The 23,281-nt window shown below is 38.6% G+C and overlaps 1 protein-coding gene across 3 annotated transcripts in view; it reads left to right on the forward strand.

Moving 5' to 3' along the window:
- CWC27 (CWC27 spliceosome associated cyclophilin) overlaps window positions 1-23,281 on the forward strand; it is a 129,672-nt gene that overhangs the window by 1,360 nt on the left and 105,031 nt on the right. Inside the window, exons 3-10 of one of the 3 annotated variants that reach the window (XM_086628814.1) lie at window positions 3,730-3,842; window positions 5,769-5,912; window positions 6,648-6,746; window positions 6,928-7,031; window positions 8,132-8,201; window positions 13,633-13,712; window positions 16,940-16,973; window positions 20,958-21,133. In XM_086628814.1, coding sequence (XP_086484940.1) covers window positions 3,730-3,842; window positions 5,769-5,912; window positions 6,648-6,746; window positions 6,928-7,031; window positions 8,132-8,201; window positions 13,633-13,712; window positions 16,940-16,973; window positions 20,958-21,133 — 820 coding nt within the window. The remainder of the gene's footprint in view (window positions 1-3,729; window positions 3,843-5,768; window positions 5,913-6,647; window positions 6,747-6,927; window positions 7,032-8,131; window positions 8,202-13,632; window positions 13,713-16,939; window positions 16,974-20,957; window positions 21,134-23,281) is intronic. The other 2 variants (XM_086628815.1, XM_086628816.1) reach the window with 2 other exon arrangements.

Consider the following 23,281-nt stretch of genomic DNA (forward strand, 5'->3'; position numbering starts at 1 on the left):
CCAGATGGGATCCACCTTTCTCAAAGGGGAATGAGGATCTTTGCTCAGCTAGCAGAGCTCATTGATGGGGCTTTAAACTAGGTTTGAAGGCAGAGGGGGATAATATCAGACTTGATCAAGACAAACAGAGAGCGCTTGAAGAGCAGCAGAAAGGAATTCCAGACACTCCAGCCAGTAAGTCAGATTCATCGGGGACATGACTTAAATGCCTCTATGCATATACACATCACATGGGGAATAAACAAGATTTAGAGATGTGTGCATGTCTGCAGGGCTTTGATCTTACTGGCATCATGGAGACATGGTGGGATGAATCTGATGACTGGAGTGGTTTAGTGGAAGGATACAGGCTGTTTAGGAAGGACAGGCAGGGGAGACAGGTGTTGCTCTCTATGTCAAAGACCAGTGAGAGTGTGTGGAGCTCCACGTGGGGATGAATGAGGAGCAGGGGCAGGTGACATAATAATGAGGGTCTGCTACAGGCCACCTGACCAGGAAAACTGAGGGGATGAGGCCCTCTATAGACAGATAGGAGCAGCCTCACGTTCAGGAGCCCTGGTCCTTGTGGGGGACTACCATGGTACCTCTTGGAGGGACAGCACAGCAGGATGTAAGCAATCCAGGAGGTTCCTGGAATGCGCTAATGATAACTTCCTTCTCCAAATGATAGAGGAGCCAGCGAGGAGAGATGCTATGCTGACCTTGTTCTCACCAACAAGGAGAGTCTGGTGGGAAATGTGAAGCTCAAGGGCGTCCTTGGCTGTAGTGACCATGAAGTGGTGGAGCTCGAGATCCTTAAGGTGACGAGGAGGGCACACAGCAAGCTCGCTGCTGTGGACTTCAGGAGAGCAGACTTTGGCCTCTTCAGGGATCTGCTTGGTAGAGTACAATGGGATAAAGCCCTGGAGGGAAGAGGGACCCAAGAAAGTTGGTTAATATTCAAGGATCACCCCCTCCAAGCTCAGGAGTGGTGCATCTCAACAAAGCGGAAGTTGGGCAAAGACGCTGGGAGGCCTGCATGGATGAACAAGGAACTTCTGGACCAACTCAAACACAAAAAGCAAGCCTGGAACGGGTGGAAGCAAGGACAGGTAGCCTGGGAGGAGTGCAGAGAAATTGCCTGAGCAGCCAGGGATGAGGTTAGGAAAGCTAAAGCCCTGATACAATTTAGTCTGGCCAGGGACATCAAGGGCACCAAGAAAAGCTTCTATAGGTATGTCAGTGATAAAAGGAGGACTAGGGAAAATGTGGGCCCTCTGGGGAAGTAAACAGGAGACCTGGTTACCCAGGATATAGAGAAGGCTGAGATAACTCAGTGACTTCTTTGCCTCAGTCTTCACTGGCAAGTCCTCTGGTCACACTGCCCAAGTCACAGAAGGCAAAGGCAGGGACTGGGAGAATGAAAAACTGTCAGCTTCAGAGGTGGGCCTGTGTGAACCTCATAAAATTCAACACAGTCAAGTGCAAGGTCCTGCACGTGGGTTGGGGCAATCCCAAGCACAAGTACAGGCTGGGCAGAGAATGAATTGAGAGCAGCCCTGGAGGAAAATGGATTGGGAGTGCTGGTTGATGAGAAGCTCAACATGAGCCGACAATGTGCACTTGCAGCACAGAAAGCCAACCGTATCCTGGGCTGCATCAAAAGAAGGGTGGCCAGCAGGTCGAGGGAGGGGATTCTGCCCCTCTGCGCTCGTGAGATCCCACCCGGAATACTGCATTCAGCTCTGGAGTCCCCAACACAAGAAAGACATGGAGCTGTTGGAGTGCGTCCAGAGATGGGCCATGAAGATGATCAAAGGGCTGGAGCCTATGTCCTATGAGGACAGGGTGACATATGGTTTGTTCAGCGTGGAGAAGAGAAGGCTCTGGGAAGATGTTGTAGCAGCTTTCCAGTACCTGAAGGGGGCCTACAGGAAAGCTGGAAAGGGACTTTTTACAAGGGCGTGTAGTGATAGGACAATGGGCAATGGCTTTAAACTGAAAGAGGGCAGATTTAGATGAGATATAAGGAAGAAATTTTTTACGATGAAGGTGGTGAAAAACAGGAACAGGCTGCCTAGAGAAGTTGTGGATGCCCCATCCCTGGAAGCGTTCAAGGGCAGGTTGAATGAACAACCTGTTGTAGTGGAAGGTGTCCCTGCCCATGGCAGGGAAATTGGAAGTGGATGATCTTTAAGGTCCCTTCTGACCCAAACCATTCTGTGATTGTGCAATCTAGTGGAAAGTGTTCCTGCCCATGCCAGGGGGGCTGGGGGTTGGAACTAGACGATCTTTAGGGTCCTTTCCAACCCAAACCATGCTATGATTCTTTCTCAGATGTAGTAGATGATGTTTTATCACTGAAAAGTTCTATGTCAAGAGGCATGAGAAGGCTTATTTTCAGCAAGTCTCTACAAAGTGAAAGTGCTTCTTTAATGTGTATGTGAAATTGCAATGATGCAATACTGGACATCCTCCAAAGTTCTCACTTCCGTATCACCATCTTTACTACCTTTTCATTTTTTTTCATGAGTGCTTCTAATGTTTCATTTGCTGTAGTTTTTTGTTGATGGAAGCTCTGTAACGCCCTTCACTGAAGTAGTGAGAACCAGAATGAGAAGTTCCCTACTGTGAAAACTGTAACAAGAATTTTTGAAGGACCTGGTGCCTTTATGTGTTTTCTAGCTGCTGCTCTTATCCCATTTGTGCATTTACAGTGTGATTGAGAGTTATTTTAACTCTCCTCTGTTATGGAAAAATAGCAGTCTAGGATTTGTGCCTCCAGCACAGATCCAGCCTGTTTGTTCTTACATCTTGTGTGGAGATGTGAAGATTTTTTGCAATGGTAAATCAATTTCTTAGCCCTTGGTAAGTCCTAAGAGTTCAGTTATCCGTGGTGTTAAAGAACTGGGCTTTATTTCCTTTCTGAATTTGTCTTACTGCTGTGTAGGATCCTATGCTTTGTATAATAAATTTGTGTATTTCTCTTAAGAGTATCCTAGCATATAACTATCCATGAATATATGTAACTATGCTGCAACTTTTGCAGGTCCTGCTCTGTCTTGCAACGTGCTGCAGATTTATTTTTACTTATTTTAAAAAAAATCGACTTGAAATAAATATCAAGTAAATTTTTCATTCATTTTGTTTTCTTGTTATCTCATAACTCTTATTTTATAGCTAGGTAAAAGAATCTAACTGAGGGAGCAAAATGTGTCACATATGTGATTCTGTGAAAACGATCGGTTTGAGTGCAGTGTGGGTGGTGAAAAGGGTGACACCTGTGTTCTGTGCTAGTGAGTGAAAATGCTAATGATTTGGTGTATGAATATGGCTAACAATGTATGTGAGATGTTGGCTGGGACTGAGCATAGTACTTTTAGCTCTCCTTTTAAATTGATTAAGTTGGTAGTATTCCGGTGATAAAACTTAAAAGCTGAAAAGAAAATAATTTGTCAATATTGTCTTGTTGGTGATGTGCAGTGTCTTTTGCAACAGAAACGTATGACACCATATTTTTTCTCATAAATGTCATCAGCAATACTTTGTAGATGAGATACAGGGACATTGAGCAACACAGTGGAAGAGGAGGGAGCCCAGTGGAAATAGCAGAATCCACTTACAGTACTTGCTTTCTGGAACTTCAGTCTCTAGACTTCTCTGCATAATCTATGTGAAAGTTTGATTTTGAGACCATTTACATGTACTTGATATCCTCTTCTTTTTCTCTTTTTTTTTTTTTTTTTTTAGAGTATTACAATAACACAATATTTCACAGAGTAGTGCCTGGCTTTATAGTGCAGGGAGGTGATCCCACTGGTACTGGATCAGGTGGAGATTCAATCTATGGAGCTCCTTTCAAGGTATGTATCTATATTATCTAATGCATTGATTCTTGGGTATTTTCCATCAGTTGTTCTTCCCATTCTGTTAAGTTGTGAGAAAACAAACCTTATATTAGAAATGCAACATTATAGATGTACAGTAATTGCTTCCACTTATTGCTTCAGTATTTTTCAATATGCCTTTTTGAATTGAGAGTTCTTAAATCTAGCTGTTCTGATATTATAACAACTGTACAATCTTACTAGCATGAACTTCGCAAAGAAGAGTAGGGAGGGGGAGGAGTGAAGAGTAGGCGTTGATATGTGGCAAACTCAGATGCAGAAATATACGTTGTTTACGCGCGTCGTATCTCATTTAGCAAAGGTTTCTGAGTGTTATATGTGTGTTCATTGGTATTGCTGATACCAGCATGGATCATCTCTTAACCAGGAGGCTCAGATCCTGAGTGAAGCTACACACACAGAGCAGCTGTGTTCTCTTCTGTTTGATTGTTTTATTTCAGATGGAGCAGACGCCTTTAACTCATGACTGAAGCTGCGCAGCCTATCTCAGGGCCTTCCATTTCCCTGCTGCTGAAGTGGACTCATACATATAACACAAACGTGAAGTTTGTGTAAGGGATTGGTGCCTGAGCAGAGAACAAAACAAATATTACCAATATTGTAGTAGCATTGCTGCTTAGATTAGTGATATCTCAATATTGAGGTGTTCAGAATTGTGATACTACCATGGTGTTAATATGTATTACTCATCGCTTTCACCTTGCTTTGAAAGTAGTCCTATTCTGTTGTCTTATGGTCCAGAAAATTAATTCCTATGAATTTATACAATACTGTACTATTACAACCTGTTACTGAGCTTCCAGTTATTTTGCATGAATTAGTATTTTCCATAAATACAGTGGTTAACCAGAATGGTAGTTTTACAAAAAATACATTGCTTTGTTTTTTTTTAAATATCAGAGTGATAATAAATTCCAACAAAAATAACGAGTAACAATTTATTATTAGGTAGTGGTTGGAAAAAGAGAAAGTTAGCAAGACAGAACTTAGGAGTTTTTATTAAATCATGTTGTCATGGTGTAACCTGGCCAGAAACTAAATGCCACACAGCCACTTGCTCACCCTCCTCCAGCCCTTGGGGAATGGGGAAGAGATTTAAAGGGGAAAAAGGAAGTGAGACTCATGGATTGAAATAAGAACAATTTAATAATTATTATAATAATATATATTAATATAGAAAAATATCTTTAAAAATATATACAAACAAGTGATGCACAGTGTAACTGCTCACCACCTGGTGACTAACACCTGTCCCATCCCAGAAAGTGATCCCAGAACAGGTTAGTCCCAAAACTACGATCGCAGATGAGTGAGAGGCCCAAAAAGAGTGTGAGACAGAGACAGAGACCCCTCAGAATGAAATTCCTAACTTCCTGGTCAACTCTCATCTATATATTAGGCATGGCGTTGCATGATATGGAATACTCGTTTGGCCAGTTTGGCCCTCAATCCTAATCTAAGTTCAAATCACGAGGGGAGTTGTGGACCTTTTGTCCCGGCCATGCTTCCCCCCAGCCGCTTCTGCAAAACATAGGAAGCTGAAACGTCTTTGAGGTCTCAGCACCAACTGTAAACATCAGCGTGCTGTAATTTGTCTCCTAACAAATCCAATATTAATTCAAATTGTTTACTTGTTTGCGTTATTATAGGCACTAAGAAGAAAGAGCATTACTAAAAAAAAAATCTTTTCTGCTGAAAACAAGCTTTTAAATACAATTGTGGTATCAAGTTTCAAAAGGCTTTGATTTTATTACTGCCTGAGTTTAACAGAAAATCAACAGCATCTTTTCTGCATGTGCATATGGATGTAAATAAGCCTTAGCTAAGGAAAAGGAAAAAATAGTTACTTGCTTAAATCATGTTCTTTTCTGTCTTTGCCAGGATGAGTTCCACTCACGATTGCGATTTAATCGAAGAGGACTTGTTGCTATGGCAAATGCTGGGCCCCATGATAACGGGAGTCAGTTTTTCTTTACGTTGGGTCGTGCAGATGAACTTAATAACAAGCACACAATCTTTGGAAAGGTCTGCTACATGGACTAGAGTCCTAGTTTGAGTTTGACAGAAGCTACTATAAGTTTCTCTGTATTCACAGGCTATTTTAGTATTGTTTGCTGCTACGTACATTTGAAATTTATTTCACTGCTTTCTAAGCTGTCTTTGTTCTCTTTTTTTCCCATGTCTGGTGGAAGTGTTTTTGTGGGTTGTTCCCGTCATTATCTACTTTGCTGTTGTTATTCTTCTAAATTATATTTTTGTGTTGTGCTTCCTTTGAATAATCTTACTAATATTATTATGGCTCTGTCTTATTAATCGGTTCATCTAATATTAATGATGTCTTAGAAAATTCTGTAAATTCTAATTACCCAAGAAGAACTAGGAAAATTAAAAACATAAGATGAATTTGCCACTGTCGTGATTTACTTGAGAGAAAATAAACCAACTATTTTTTTATTTCACAGTGTCTTTCATTTTCCTTTTTCACAGCTTACAGTAAGAATTTGACATCTTCCCCTGCATATGCTCTCAAAAAATGCAGGTTTAGCTACCTGTATTCCTTCAAGTTTTGTTGTTAAATTTAAAGAAAGCAAACCTTTTGTACATTGTACTTGCTATTGTTTAGGAGCCTTACATGCTTACAGTGTTTCCTATATAATTTGTATTTTTGGAATTCTTAACATAATAATTGCCTTGCATTTTGCAGAATAATCAAAAAAATTATAGGCAAGAACTTTCAAACCTTTTTTATAAATTTGGCAGGTTACAGGGGATACAATATATAACATGTTGCGCTTGGCTGAAGTAGAAGTTGACAAGGAAGAGAGACCTCTCAGTCCACACAAAATAAGAAGTAGTGAGGTGAGTATGTTCTGGTTTGCAATTTGAAATTTTAAAATTTTTTTATTCGTGGTGTTCTGAAAACTGTGTTCTAGTCTGAAAACTTGGTATGTCTTTTTATATATTGTTTTAAAATATTGAATAATTTAATTATAACAAAATATTTATTAGAAATGTGTCTAAAATATTACTTTTTTAACAGGTTTTGTTTAATCCTTTTGATGACATTGTTCCAAGACCGAATAGAAAGCTGAAGAAGGATAAACCAGAAGAAGAAACTAAAAAGTCCAGAGTAAAAGGCACAAAGTAAATATATACCACTTAAATGGTGGTTAACTTTCTTTCACCTTTAATTTGCAGCTTGGTAATTTTCTATTTCTGCTTTCAAAACAGAAGGCTCTACCAAAATGCGCAGAGGAATGTTCTCTAATTTTACAAAAACCTACTTCACTTTTTATGAAGAGATCAATACAAATCTAGTTGCTCTGACTGAAGTGGTTACTGTGCGTCAGCTGGGCTGTTTCATGCCTGCTGATAGCTTATTGCAAAAGAGAGGTGAAAGGTGGCTTAAGCCATTCCTGTGGGCAAGAATGTGCAGTCGTTCTTTTGTGGCTGAGATGACACTGAAGTTAATACGCACTAGTAACTAGATCATACTTAGTTGTTTGAGGTGTTTGAACTTTATCAGTTCTTTCCCACTGAAATAGCAAAAGACAGGCATTTTGACTTGGGAAATTTCAGTTTTGGTGAATTAAATTTGGTAGTCGTAAACACACAATGAGAAGTAATAGGAAATCTAAAGCGTGTGTATGCTATCAGTTCTCTTGGACAGAAATACAAAATGTTGCAACTGACTGGTTCCAATACAGTCTAAAAATCAATTTTGAAAAGTAAACAAATTAAAGATCATTATTGCCTTGATTACATTCTGAGAACGTGTGTTCATTTGATACCTTTCTGAACTGTCATATCTTGAAAATTTTGTATTTAGTACTTGAGTGTTGCTCTGTTGAAAGAAAAAAATTTGAAAAAAATGCAGCTTCTCTGTTTTCAGAGCTGTCAGCATTTAAGAGTCTGTGAAAGTTAGTCAAGGCAGAATTTCTTAAATTCCATCTTACCGTTTTCTAAGTGATGCTTACCTATCTTGATTGTTTTGTCTCAAGAATAGAGTAGAATATGCTGCTCTAAATATTAAAGATTTGTTGCAAAACAACATCGTGTAGTTGTTTGAAATTGGTACGTTTAGCAGGACAAAAAAGTTTTTCAAAAATCACATACAATATATTGTATGTATAAGTACTATATTTAACGTTATATGTATGTATAGGAACTATGTTTAACGTTTATGGAATGTTAGTAAGATAGTATTTAAAGTTTTACTAGAAAATGTGTTTTCTCTCTCACAGAAATTTTAACCTGCTTTCCTTTGGGGAAGAAGCTGAAGAAGAGGAGGAGGAAGTCAATAGAGTTAGTCAGGTACTGTGCCAAATCATCCCCATTTTTCTTTTCAACCTAAAATTACTTTTTTTGCATGTTTGCATGAAAAGCTTTTAAGTCTGTAATATTGTTTTTATGTTTGAGTTTTGAACAATAATACTAGAAATTACTTGAGTTTTTATGATTCTGCTATTTTAACATTTTGAAAGAACAGGGTTTTAACATTGAAGGTGCCTTCAGTTACTGTGTGATATTTTTACATTTCCATAGAAATAAAGTTTCATACTTCATAGAGCAGATTTGATTGCTGTTTAAAATTCATGGAGGTGGTAGATACTTTATTATTCTTCACCTCCTTATGTATAAGAGTGTGATTTAATGGTTAAATACTTGAGGTTTTGCATAGTTTAGCCCAGCTGGCAGCTAAGCCACCACAAGGTTGCTCCCTCACTTCTCCCCTTCAGTGAAGTGAAGAGGAGAAAAAATTTTAGCAAAAGGCCTGAGGGTCAAGACAAGAACAGGGAGGGATCACCCACCAGCCATGGTCCCAGGCAAAACAGACTCGGCCTGGGGACAAATCAGTTTAATTTATTAACAGTTACTTGAGAAGGTGACAAGAAACAAGGCCAGATCTTAAAATCAAGACCTTCCCCCAACTCTCCCCTTCTTCACGGCTCTGCCTCCTCCCCCCAGCAGCTCAGGGGGATGGAAAATGAAGGGTTGCAAGTCAGTTCGTCACACGTTGTTTTCAGATGCTCTTTTCTTAGAATCATAGAATGGTTAGAGTTGGAAGGGACCTCAAGGATCATCCAGCTCCAACCTCCCTGCCATGGGCAGGGACACCCTCCACTACACCAGGTTGCTCAAAGCCTCATCCAGCCTGGCCTTGAACACTTCCAGGGATGGGGCATCTACAACTTCTCTGGGCAACCTGTTCCAGTGCCTCGCCACCCTCTTAGTGGAGGAGGACTCCTTACACTCTTTTCCTCTGCGTCAGTGGATCCCTTCCTCATAGGACAGTCACAGATTTCTCCAATGTGAGTCCTACTGGCAAGATGCAATCCTTACCCATCAGATTGCTCCGGTGTGGGCTTTTTCCACAAAGTGACAGCTTCTGGGAGAGCTGCCACCAGCTCCAGCATGTTTTTTTTTCCACAGACTTCAGATGCATCTCTGCTTCATCATGAGTCTGATTCTCTGTGACCTCTCTCAGGCACAGGCATCTCTGCTCCAGTGTGATGTTCTCCACAGACTGTGGGATGAGGGATCCAACTTGGCCAGAGGCCAGTCTGACTGGTTTTGAAGCCTGGGAATTACAGGGGCTGAATCCTCTCTTCTGCTACCAAAAACCCCTTCACATAAACCCAGCACAGTTTTGAAATAGATCAACTTGTTCTTTGTCAGTGCATTCTTAGCTCTATTTTTTTAATGTATATCCATTCTGTGTGCAAAATGAAGTGGGGTTATTGCGGGGAAAAAATAATATGTTATCATAATTAAATATTGCGCTATTGTGAATTGTCCGTGTTACCCTGGTTTTGGTTGGGACAGGGTTAGTTTTTCTTGGTAGCAGCTAGAATAGCACTGTTTTGGATTTCGTATGAAATTTGTTAGGAGAAAAATGATAGCACACTGATGTTTAGTTGGTGCTGAGACGTCAAGGACATTTCAGCTTCCCATGTTTTACCAGTGTGCAGGAGCACAAGAGACTGGGGCGAAGCATGGCTGGGACAAAGGGTCTACAACTCACCGTGTGATTTGAGTTTAGGATTGAGGCCAAATTGGCCAAAGAATTATTCCATATCATGCAACATAATGCCCAGTATATAGATGAGGGTTAACTGGGAAGTTGGTATTCTGTCTTACCTGGGGGGACTCTCGGACTCTCAGACTTTGAGTCCTGTCTCTCGCACTCTTTTTGGGCCTGTCACTTGTCCGGGTTTGCAGGTTCAGGACTTAACCTGTTTCAGGATCGCTTTCTGGGACGGGGCAGGCTTGATCACCAAGTGGTGAGCAATTATACTATGCATCACTTGTTTGTATATTTTTTATATTCAAACACACACACATATATATTTATTATTTTATCATTATTACTTTTAATTATATATTATTATTAAATTGTTCTTGTATCCACCCTTGAGTTTCCTTCCCTTTTCCTCTTTAAATCTCTTCCCCATTCCCCAGGGGATGGAGGAGGGTGAGCAAGTGGCTGCGTGGCGTTTAGTTGCTGGCTGGGCTAAACCACTGCACACATTGACAGAACGAGGGTTATGTAGATAGTCTTTGATCTAATGTTTCCTTTCCTGACTTTGCCACTCAAATGAGGTTAGTTAAAAAATTTCTTTAACAAGTTATCATTCTCATTTCTACTGCTGACCAAATTATCTCTCTAGAGCTCTAGGTTTTACTTATTTGTATGGTTTGGGTACCCACCTGCTTCATTTAGTGATCAGGCTACGTGGTGCTGAGTCCTGTACTACATAAAGGAAAAAATGGTCCTCAGGATTAGTTAAAATACAAAAGACAGCAGTGAATAATGTTGGACAATATTACAGTCAGATGGTATGAGTCAAGATGATAGTAGAGGTTTATCTCAACAGCAGTTTAAACTATTTTTCTCTCTTGTTTAAACTTACCAGTCAGACTAATTATACTTATTTACTTTAATATGCGCATCTGCGGTTCTGGTCTTGGTATGTCTGGTTTTTAAAATGGCATTTAACTCCATTGCTCTGATGTTCTTCTATTTCATGCCAAATACTTGCTTTTCAGTTCAAAATAATCTAAATAGAACACCTCTTTCATGACAAGCCCAGTCTTAGTGTTGTCATGCTATCTTCAACTCAGTCTTAAAATCTCATCCTCGTGTTTGTCCTGACTAAATTCTAGACTCGCTGTAGCTGGGAAAATAACCAAATCAACTCTTTATAAAGAGAATTTCTATTCATTCTTTACAACAGGAGAAATCCTTTTTTTCCAAACCTCATTGATTGTTTCTGATAGGTCTAGATCAGTATCTCTGTAGTTCTGGACTTTATCTTAATCTTGATTAAGTTGAAGTATGTGAACTTCAGCACCACCTTTCATTCTCTGTTTTCTATAAGAAAAAGTTGAATGTCAAAGTTAATAGTAGGATTCTTTGGCATCTACAAATTCAGAATCCTTCTGTAAACTTTTTTTTGGTTGCTAGATGCAGTAGGTCTTGCTTGTTTCGACATAAGAAGGGTATACTTTTAAGGGCTGAGGTTGAGAGGAAAATCTGCAAATAACTGAGGAATCCTCTAACAGATCTGGGAAAAGAGAATATTTTCTCTTAATTTTTAGTGCAGTGAAGCTGAGACGAAATTTTCTAAAGACTAAATGGAAACACCATGTATCAGGATGAAATTTTTGCGGTATTTAATGATTTCATACTTATATGTGAAAAATAAGAATTCTTGTCTTAGTCAGATCATATTAATTAAGTACTGAATTTAAGAATGCCTCCCTAGTCTTTTCTCCATCTTCCCCATTATGAACAATTTTCTACCCTGGACTTGGTTCAGCCTGCCCTACGCTAAGTGTAAATGAGGGAATATGTTTTGCCTTTGCTGCAGTGCGCCACCAGACTCTAGTTCCTGAGACTGTACAAAAAAGGACAAGAAGGCCAACTGGCGATATGAATCACGGTGACTTTAAGATAAAATACAGGAGAGAGAGGGAGGGAAAGATGAGAAAGGTTATTCCCTCTTTTTTACAATATGGAAGTTGAGACGCAAAGATAAATGAGCAAATAAATATACAAAGAAAAAGTATTTTTCCCTCTTGGAATTTACGTTGTGAATGTTTATACCCAGAACATGGTTAAAGTGAGATGTATAAATACTTTCAAAAAGAGATTAAACAACAGATTAGGGCTATTGGTGTCTCTTAAATTTTACAGGCCAAATTGTGTCTTTTGTGTCAGGAGAGTCTCTGATTGATTATATTGTAGGAAGTATGAATCTTAGAAAGAAAATTTGTGTACCCCAGGAGATTATAGAAAGCAGAGATCACAGGATTAGGGAAGTTTGTGTCAAGGAGTGGTAAGAGCAGAATGAGGGATAGCAAGCGAGGAGGCAAGAGTGATTCCAGCATGGGTAGTGTGCTCACCAACAGAAGCACAATCCCTGAGGTTCTGGACACCGCGGCTGAGTTGGTTGCTGGTAAGAGTCCATCAACAGTCCTGGACACAGCAAGCAATAACCAAGACCAAGGTCCCCATCCAGACACTCCAGTCAGGAGCAGCAAGAGATGGGACAGAAGACAGGGCTGGAGACAAGTCTACAATGTGGTCTAACACACCCATCCAGAAGATGGGCTTGGACACAAGTACACCTCTGACATAGGTTAGGCAGCAAGTGGATTCTCAGGCCTGAGCTGAAATGGTGCTCATGGGCGGAGGAGCTCCAGTAAAACTCCTCAAGGCCACTGAAGCTGTTAATGCACTCAGGGACCTGACAGTGGGGCCTTCACTGGCTGTTGATTGATGTTTAAACTGAAGCTTTCAGTGTCCAGGCTGCTCATGTAATTATCTGTACTTGTCTGGAGCAGTTTACAAAGGTGCTAAGCACTTGTCTTATGTTTCATCTAGTTCCTGAACACATAAACAAATTACTTGTTAAAGAAAGTAATTTTTCGTGTTGCTAATGTGTTAGTCTTTTTTTCTATATAATAAAAAATTGAAGTCATGTTTAAATGAGTATGATTTTATTATTCACACAACTACTGTCTTCCTGAAAGCATTATAAAATGTGGCTGACATGGAGACATTCAAGTCACAATACAGACTGTTTCTGTAACACAGATTTCAAGTTGGATTTCAGTCTGAAATTTCAGTGTACTTTTTGGATTAGCATGGGTAATGCTTTCTTACTGCAGTTTTTCTGCCTGAAGGTCTTAGGTGTAGTTAGATTTATTTCACTGCTTGCTTCAGTGGGTGATTTCTGCATGATGTATTGCAGGTTGATGTATTGCAGGTTGTTAAATTCTCGTGTTTTGTTTTGTTTTGTTTTGTTTTTCCGGGAGCCTAATTAGTCTTCTACCAATTGATAAGTACAGCTTTGTACATGGTAGTTCTTAGAGTTGTCATATGCCATTATTAGAAAGTCAAGTTCGTAACTCTTCATTCACTCAAGTATATATGTGCTAGACAGTGTATCTTTATGATATGTAAAAATTGCAATGATTAAGCAATCTCTTTTTTTTTTTTCCTCTTTCCTTTAAAATTAAGTGCATTGTTAGTGCAAAATTTTTAAATCCATGAGGTCAGTGTGATGCTCCTTTTTCTGGAATGCCTTCTCAATTCTTCTGCTGTTAAAAGTGTTTATGCTTACTGGTTAGGCTAAAGCTAACAAGAAACAAGTTATCTTTTTCTTACCATTCTCTCTTTTCACCATCTATTCTCTCAAACACTGAAATTTATAACACCTTTTTTTTTTTTTAACAGAGCATGAAGGGGAAAAGTAAAAGTAGTCATGATCTACTGAAGGATGATCCACATCTAAGCTCAGTTCCTGCTGTCAAAAGGTTAATATATGATTTCCACTCTCCAGAATAGATTTACTTTCAGGATGTTAGACCTGATTAACATCATGTATACTCAGTGTTTGTCTGTTTCTCTTTAAGTAATTAAGAATGGCAATACTGGATTGGACCAACTATTCCTCTGACCCACTATGCTGTCACCAACATTGGCCATCAGTGGATGCACAACAAAGAACAAAAGCAGGGCAAGCATAACGCTTACCTGGGTAGTGTCCCATCCACTTTCACCTCAGGGGATTGCCAGAGTTTGATGTGATTTATCGATCATTTATAGAGCTCTCCTCAAAGTCTCTTGCAATATTGTTTGCATTCACACCCTCCTGTCCGCTGCAGGAAGGAGTACCTCCCCTTTTTGTTCTGAATCTGACTGCTACTGGCGTCATAAATAAATTCTAACTCTTAGGCTGGAGCAGGCAATGAGCAGTCAGTCCTTTTATGCCTTTCTTTACCACAGTCACTTCTTAGGCCATTTGTTTTGTAGCCAAAATTTTAAAGCCTACTCAACTTTTCTTGACACAGAAGTTGTTCTGTACTTGTGGTTATTCTTGTTGCTCTTCCCAATCCTGGTTTTGTTCTAAAATACCTTTTTTCCCAAATCTAAAGAACATATTAAAAATGAGATGACTTGTAAATCTGTATGCTTACATAAAGATGGTCTCTATTTTCTTCTCTATTTCTTTTTAATAATACTTAACTTCTGATTTGCTTTTTTAACCATTGTTGAGTATTGAGCTAGACAATTCCATGAAAATACATCAACTCTAAGAATTTGCTTATCATAGAATAGTTTGGGTTGGAAGGGACCTTCAAAGGTCATGTACTCCAACTCCCCTGCAATGAGCAGGGGCATCTTCAACCAGATCAGATTGCTCAGAGCCCCATGCAACCTGACCTTGAATGTTCCCAGGGATGGGGCATCTACAGCCTCTCTAGGCAACCTGTTTCAGTGTTTCACCACCCTCATCATAAAAAATTTCTGCCTTATACCTAGTCTGAATCTACCCTCTTTTAGTTTAAAACCATTACCCCTTGTCCTATTGCTACAAGCTCTCCTAAAAAGTCTGTTCTCATCTTTCTTATAAGCCCCCTTTAAGTACTGAAAGGCCACAATGAGGTCTCCCTGTAGCCTTCTCTTCTCCAGGCTGAAAAACCCCAACTCTCTTAGCCTTTCCTCATAGGAGGGGTGTTCCTTCCCTCTGATAATTTTTGTGGCCCTCCTCTAGACCTGCTTCAACACGTCTGTGTCTTTGCTGTGCTGAGAAATCCAGAGCTGGATGCTGTTCTCCAGGTGGGCTCTCATGAGAGCAGAGTAGAGGAGCAGAATCACCTCCCTCGACCTGCCGGCCATGCTTCTTTGGATGCAGCCCAGGATACAGTTGGCTTTCTGGACTGTGAGTGCACATTGTTGACTCATGTCCAGCTTTTCATCTGCCAGTACCCCCAAGTCCTTCTTGGCAGCACTGCTCTCAATCCTTTCATCTCCCAGCCTGTATTGATGCTGGAGGTTGCCCTGACTCAGGTGTAGGACCTTGCACTTGGCCTTGTTGAACTTCATGAGGTTCACATGAGCCCACTTCTGGACCTTGTCCAGGTCCCTCTGGCTGTCATCCTGTCCCTCCAGAGCAACAACTGCACCACTCAGCTTGGTGCTCCCTGCAAATTTGCTGAGGGTGCACTCGATCCCACTGTCTGTGTCATTGTTAAGGATATCAAACAGTGCTGGTCCCAGTGCAGACCCCTGAGGGACGAATCATGATCAGTGATGGTCTGCTGAGAGCTAATTGTTCTGTGCGTGGGACTCCTTTTCCCCATGTGCATGGCTTTACTTTTATCTACTTCAAATTTAAACTATCATTTTATTGTCTGGTCATTCTGCAGTTCTTCAATCTGCTCTTGGCTTTACTATCCTGAGTAACTTAGTATTGTCAACAAGCTCAGTGTCCTGGCTGTTTGCCTGCTTTGTTGCTGAGCTCACTGAACAGTTCAACTCCCAACACAGACTACTATGGATATACGTTTTTGATCCTCTTCCATTGCAAGAAGTGATTGTTCGCGTTTTACTTTTGTTTGCTGTCTTTTAACCATCTATTTATTCATGCATAGACTTTCTCATCACCTAGGACTACTTAGTTTCCTTAAAAACCTTTGGTTAGAGATGTCATGTGATTCCAAATATATCTGAGAGATCATCCACAACCATGTGTAGCCCCTTCAAAACACTCCCAGAGTCTGGCAAGTCAGTTCCCTTTATGGCCTTGTCACAAATCCCAAGCAGGTTTCGACTGTTACTGTGGCTTCTGCTTGTTCAGGAGTGTCATCAGAATTACAGACCTGGATGCATTATATTTTCTTTTGTATATACAGATGTGGTTTTGGTTTTGTTTTTTTTTTGAATTATCATCTTCTGTTAAGAAATATTTCCACAGAGAGTTTTCTGGATTAGTTTTTTAAATGAAATTAACACCATTTATTCTGAAAAATACACGGTTTCTTTGGTGACCTTGATTACTTGCTGATGGCTTAGAGCACACATCAAAGCCATGACTTTGGAGACTCCTTTAATATTTCTTACTTTGTTTCTCTAACATAACTTCTTTCTTAAATTGCAGGATAGAAAAATCTTCAAGAGTCTTTATTATTAGTTTGTGACAATTAAGAGTGGATATGTTAGCCTTGGTATATTCAAATGGATTCCTTTTTTAATACAATAAACTCTAGCTGTATAACGAATGAAAATTTTGATGTTAATCTTGATTGTCAGTATAGTGCATGTCAAACGCCTATGTAAAGAAGGCTTTCCAAAAATATAGACTATTTGCAAGGAAATGCTAGAAATTTTTTGATATATGAGATCAAAAATGTCCATCTTAAGTGAGTTTTGTTGTTTGTTTTTTTTTCTCTTAACTGTAATCATTAGTGTTTTGTCTGGATAGCTCAAGATGTGGTTAGAATTTATCTGTTGTATGAAAGTTTGTGGGTTTATCCTGTCATTTTAAACGTTTCTAATTAGAAAGGATTATTACAGTCACATGATAGAAAATATTATTAATTGATACTTTTAAGATGAATGTGAGGATGATATAAATGACTAGGTTGACTAAAATTTTAAGTAGCTAACGAAACAATTTTTTTTAATTTAGTTTTTTTAAACAGTATTTTAAATCTTCTCTGGTACTCCTAAGTAGTTATGATTATTTTTCTTCTTTTAGTGAAGCAGCAAGTGAAGAAAGGGATTTGAGTGAGGTAAGAAACATTTTTTTACAAAAATAAGTCTTTGTTTTTTACTGTGTGTGTATTAGATTTTCTTAGGGGAACAAATGCTGCTTTAGAGGTTTTTGAAAACTAGCTCAAGTCAGATTTCCAGCAAAAGGCTGGAGGCTCTTTCAGAGCTCTAAGGTTTGGCCATTGTGAACATTCACAGCAGTTATTACTGCGTACTAGCTACTGGATTTTATAAAAACTGCTTGCCAGATATTTCCATCAGTAGATTAAGTATATGGGTTAGATTATGTATGGAGTGACAAACCATTAATAAAAGCCCTGAAATTGCTTCTGAAAAAAAAAGTTAAAATTAAGTTTCTTGTGAATAATGGTGTAGCTCCAATGTCTGAGGCGAAATCTCTGTATAAGTGAGAGTCCTGTTGGAAAGGTTTCTTGATTCAAGGAAACAAAATTTCGTTGAATACTTATCACTTAAATTGTATTGATAAAGACTGTCACATCTGAAAGACCAGAAATCTGAATAACCAAGCGGTCACGTTCAGCTGAACATGGAGGCTATTTTAATTACAAGGAGATTGTCATACATGGTGTAGAGTAGGTTGCTAGCTGAAGTATGTCTTTGCCTCCAGCCACAGGTCATGAGGAAACCCCTTTCAGTTGCTGTTGAGACAAAGATGTAATATGTGACTAGGAATGTAATCTCTTATTACCCAAACTGAATCCTGAAAAGTAGTTTTCTGTATCTATCCACCATGCACAGGTACTGTGCTGTTAGTTGATGCACTGTGTAAGTGAAGGAAAGACACAGTCTATCCTGTTCTTGTTTCTGAAAAAAAAAAAAACCCAGTCTGCTTCTACCCTGGTTGCTGTTTTTTTTTTCCACAAAACATAGTTTGAGTTCAGGTTATTAGACTCTTCTCCTTTGTAATTCCCGCTGTGCAGGGCATTTAAGTGTTAGAAGGGTTCTGGGAATGGTGTTCAATTAATTATTCTTCATATGTTTAAATAGCTTTGTTCACTTTAAGTGGACTGGCTTCGAGGAATATAGAACAGTGACGTGTTAGGTATATTTATTTAAATCTTTTTATTCAGCCACATTAATCCAAATGCTGTTATAACAGTGTCATCAAGTAGGAAATAGACTTTTTTTTTGTTTTCCTGTAGGTGCTTTCCTTTGATTTCATTTCATTGAAAGATCTTAGCTAGAATCTAGCATTTCAGGCAGTTACTTGAGCCTCGTAAAGTGGTACTAGTATTTTATCATCTCTCTTGGATTTATTTTAGTAACACTTCACAGGATCACTTTCGCATTTACACCATTGCAACACATTGGTAGTTTTATAGCCATCCTATGAGCAAATAAGTCTTCCAGATCTCCCTACCTGCCCCAAATAACAAGTCCCTAGTGTGTAAGAGAAACTCTTGTTATTATTCCCTAAGCTCCTGACCTTGCTGTTTGTGCTATTACTGTTTCTCTTACCTCAGTCCTCTAGGTCATACATTTCATACTTTCAGAGTAAGATCCTTTGTGTTAACAGTGCCTCGTCGCTGTTTGTTAAACCTCTTTTTGTGCCTAAGTCATTAATGAAAACATATGAAATGTGTTCACAGGACTGAATTTTTTTTTTCCCTACCAGTGACATTCCTCCATTTTCCCTTTTCTGCACAACTTGTTTTCCTTTCCCTGTTTGTCAGTTACTTACTGAACAGTAAGTTTCGTGTAGTACTGTGGATAGATAAAGCTTGATATCTACCCTCCCCAATTCAATAATCTTCTCAAATGGCAAAATCATGTTACATACTGTAGCCATTAGTCACTCTGACACAAAATCTCTCATTACATTTTCATTTGCAGGGCAAAGAGAAGAATAGGGCAACTCCATCCGGCTAACAACAGCGGCAAAAACTAGTACAGCTTCCAGGCAGACAGTTTTGCATTTCTGTGTCACTAGGGTAACACCATCATCCAGCTGAGCAGCCACTTCCCTCCTGAGTTGTCGAGTAGCCCACGCTGGCTGGAAATGCGTTACATATGTTAGTTGGTAATGAGACTTCAGAAAAATGGGAGTCTAGAAGATACAAGATCTGATGGATTTAATGAGACAGAAGAGGGACTGAATGAGGAGACGGCAGGAGAAAAGAGTAGAGTTGCAGGAGGGAAGGGGTTGAAGAGGAAGGTTATATCTTGTTTTGTCAGTGTTTTTTTAGAAGAAAAGTGGTGAAATCCTGTGCAGAGTGAGGGGAATGGAAAATTCAGGAAGTAGAGAATTCAGCTGATTTGGACAAGTTGAAACATTTTGTGTCTCCCATTTTAAAATACCACCCATGGATGCCTGCTCCTGTTATTTAGGTTTCTGTAATTTTTGATTAGGTTGCTACTTGGCAATTGTGATTTGTCTAGAGTTGTCCATTTTTATTCTAGAGATTCTCCTATCCAACTCTTTCTGTTTCAGTGAAATGCTCTTACCTAAGCCCTAGCCAAATCTCCACCAGGAGCCTGTCTTTACCCTTAGCTGTTAAACACCTTGAACACAGTCTTGTCATGTTCCTTTTATGGTTTCTGCCCCTTGCCATTAAGGTCTGTTGTCATCCTGTCTCCCTAATGATTTATCAAGTAAGCAAATCCTTCAGAAGGTTTCATTATCTCCTGTGTCAAACAATAACTTTCTGGGAAATTAAGTGAAATGCTCATCTTGTTCCACTTTTCTTTCCCCTATATAAAAAGAGCAGACAAAACCCCCACAACAACCTTTCAGTTACTTAGTTGACAAAATATTCAGTTATTTTACTGTGCTGAATATTCACAGATTTCATTTTTTATTCCTGACTGTTCTTATCTAAATCTAAAATCTAAGTATCGTAATCTGAAGATTCCTAAACAGGACTCAAATACAACATTGGAAATCCAGCTCTTGATTTTTGTTTTCCGTTCCCATAATTGTGTGTCTTGCTACTTTTATTTTTCTCCCCTATCTCCCTCTATGTTTATGGACATGGTCTTCATGCTACTCTTCCTCCTACCTGTCAGTCAGATCCAGGATATGGGCATTATCTTTAGGATGTTCCTTTCTAAGTGCTGACATCCTGGCAGTCTTCTGGTTACAGTACAGTCCTCTGGAATACCATTTTCGAGTCTATCCTTTCTGTCTGTGTGGTTGAAATTACAATCACATAGCCTCTTAGGCTTTTTTTTTAAGCTAATTAGCATCTCTCCAAAATAAATACAAAAAATGCGTCATCTAGTCTTTGAGCTGGCGTCCTTCCGTTAAGATTCATACAGGCTTCCTTCTTCAAGGAAGGAAGTAGTCAAACTTCAGTCCCTTGCTCTAGTTAGGCTGCTTCTTCATTGCTGAGAGGAATGACTCTTTTCTCCCTCCGAATGAATGTCTTTGAACCAAGGTGGTTTATTTATTGCCTTTTGCCTTCCTCTGCTAGGCCTGGAAGCATAGCACCGGTGTAGCAAGTCAGGATGATTGATTCCACAGATTTTCACAGCCTCTTTTGATCAATGCAGTATTTGTAAATTCCCTCACAGAGACTGATAGGGAAAACTTCTTCCATCCCATCATGACTGTAGTATAGCCCTGTGGCAGGAAGTTCTTACTAAGTTTTGTTTTTCTTTTAGTGGAAAATGAAGAAAATATTTAATGTGTTGCTGTGATTTTGGATTTGTGAACAACGACCAAGCTAATACTACATTGCTATGAGGTCTTCTGCAGACCTGTAAGGATTTACAGTCCAGAATAGACTGTTTAGTTTTTTAAGCCATACAAAAAAGATGTAATTTGTGTATGAAAAAATATTTAATTATCGTATTTCTAATTTTTTATTCCCTCTGAAGCAAGCAAGGAGATATTTGTTTAAAAAGTTTGCTTTGAAATGAAGTATTTTTCCTTTTTTTTTGGTAAGAGATTATCTTTCTAAGGAAAACTTTCCATATTCAACATTCTTTGGTTAAAAAAAAACCCAAGACTAAAGGAGTTTTGTCATTTTGAATCAATAAAGGAGGAAGAAGAACATGATGAAGATGCTGATAGTGTAGAAGGTGAAGCTGCTAGCAATGAGAGATTTCAAATAAAAGAACGCATTGCCAAGAAGCTGAAAATTGATGCAAGTGAAAATGCTAAACAGCAACTTCAAGAGGAAGAAGCTAAGACAGAAAAGAAAACAACTAGTCGCAGGTAAGTATTGTGCTTTTTTTTTTCCCTACGCTTATTTACAGTTAGATTTTTCCGCTTAACTCTGGTTTTGCAGTTACTACATTGATAGGTTAGTATTACATAAAAATTATTCCTCCTGCACACCTCCAGCTGTGAAAGATGAAATTGCCTATTGTGTTCTCATTTCTTAGTTTCATTTGGCAATTTGAGCCAGACAGCTAAGTTTTATGTTTTGTTACACTGAACACTTAATTTATACTTTGTATGGAAGTTTTGCATTTCCCTGTGAGTTATAAGTTAAGAATATTTATATGTATTTATCGTGCTTTACCTTGTCTTTCTACAGAGTTGTAAGATTGAGTTTTGTCACTTCTTTATCTGTGATAACACGGTTGTCATCCACCACTGAGACTTACAGAAAGTAAAATTTTCCTAGTCATCCATTAAAGTCTGGTTTAACAGAGTAGTCGTTCTTACAGTGTACCAGTTTTTAAACACTGCAATTGATACATCAGTTTTTAAACACAATCTAGAGCTATTCTTAGAGGTTTGGAATGTGTCTGTGTTCAGTAGTGTAACACTGTATTCAAATTATTAAACTAGCTCTAGACAAATTGTTATGTTTCTGTAGCAGTATTCAGCTCTTTACAGACATAAAGTGTGAGTTCCAGTCATGTAATATAGCTGTGCCAGCCTTTGTCAACATCTGTACTGATTAACACTCAATTTTCAGTGAGTTAATTTGTTTTCTTGGAACCTTGAGTCTTGGCAGCCTTTCTTCCAGAGCTGGTTTGGGAATTTCTGCTTAATAACATTTATGTATTCGTATATACACATTCGTCATGTATGCAGGTGATGTGTAGTGGAGCTGATGGCAAATTTATTGGGAATTATTGTCCAGTATTTCAATAAACGTGGCTCCAGAAGTTACTGAACAATTAAGTCTTTGCAGTTATTATGTTCAATGTACAAATTTACTTATTCAGTGAAACTTACTGGGGAATTGGGGGACAAAACGTCAAAAAGGTGATTTAGGTTTTGTACTCATAACTCTGCATAGTTGTCATAAATAATAATAATTGCCTGATGAAATTATTCAGGCTTTACGTGCACTGAATTATATGTTTGCAGTGGCTGTCTTAGATTCTGTCCCACAACAGTTTCCTCTGAACTGAACCATTCCTGCTCTTTTTTTTCCTTTTCTTTTTTTTTTTTCTTTTTTTTTCTCTTTACCCTCACCACGGTTATGGTATTATATGTAATGGCCAAGGCATATTGCCAGCATGGAAGAATCCAGTTCAGTCTGTTTGTGACAGAATACCTGGTAGTCAATATAAACTCTTCACAAGTTCCATAGCAATTACTATCCCTATTAATAACTGGGAAGTAAAGCCTTTGAGTCAAGACACATGAAGATAAATTTATTGTAATAATAGTACACTTTGAGATAAAATATATATTGAAGCTTTGATTGGAAAACAAAGAATAACTGAAACAAAAATAGTAGTTGTTTTTCAGTCATCAGAAATTCACATATTTGACTTGTACCTCTTGCAGGTTATTCTGGTTTTATATGACTTTATCTACCCGTAAAAACAACTATATCTTTTTGAAGACGGGGATGTTGTCAGTATGATGAGCATTCCATCATTATCTTAATTGTAAAACAAAAACTAATTATTAAGAGAAAAGGGAAATAATACCCTGACATTTGCAACTTGATGGATATCAATCTGATTATTTTTACTGAAAGAATTTGATAATGATTTTAAAAGCAAGATTAGTAAGTTTTGAGCATTCCACATGAGGTGGTGTTTTTAACTCTGTGTGGCCTATATCTTTAGAAGCAAATTATGCATTTAGAGTGATGGGAACACTTGCATTGATTTTAGGTAATCTTTCAATATTGGTATATTAAAATATACCAACTGTAAGTGTTGCTACCTTTTTTGGAGCAGTGAAAAGCCTAGTGAGAACATTGAAAAGAAAATAATTTTTATTAACCCCTTTAATAAGTTCTGAATAGCTCCAGAAAATAGAATATTTGTGGGATTTAAGCAGGAAATTCGGTGTCCTTTTCTACACTTTCTCCAGTATTGATTTGAATCTGAGAAGCGCACCAGGTACAGTACAGATGGCTTTGTAATTTGAGCAAATCTGAGTAGGTTC

The sequence above is a fragment of the Tauraco erythrolophus genome, chromosome Z, assembly GCF_009769465.1.
Source record: "Tauraco erythrolophus isolate bTauEry1 chromosome Z, bTauEry1.pri, whole genome shotgun sequence".
NCBI lineage: Eukaryota > Metazoa > Chordata > Aves > Musophagiformes > Musophagidae > Tauraco > Tauraco erythrolophus.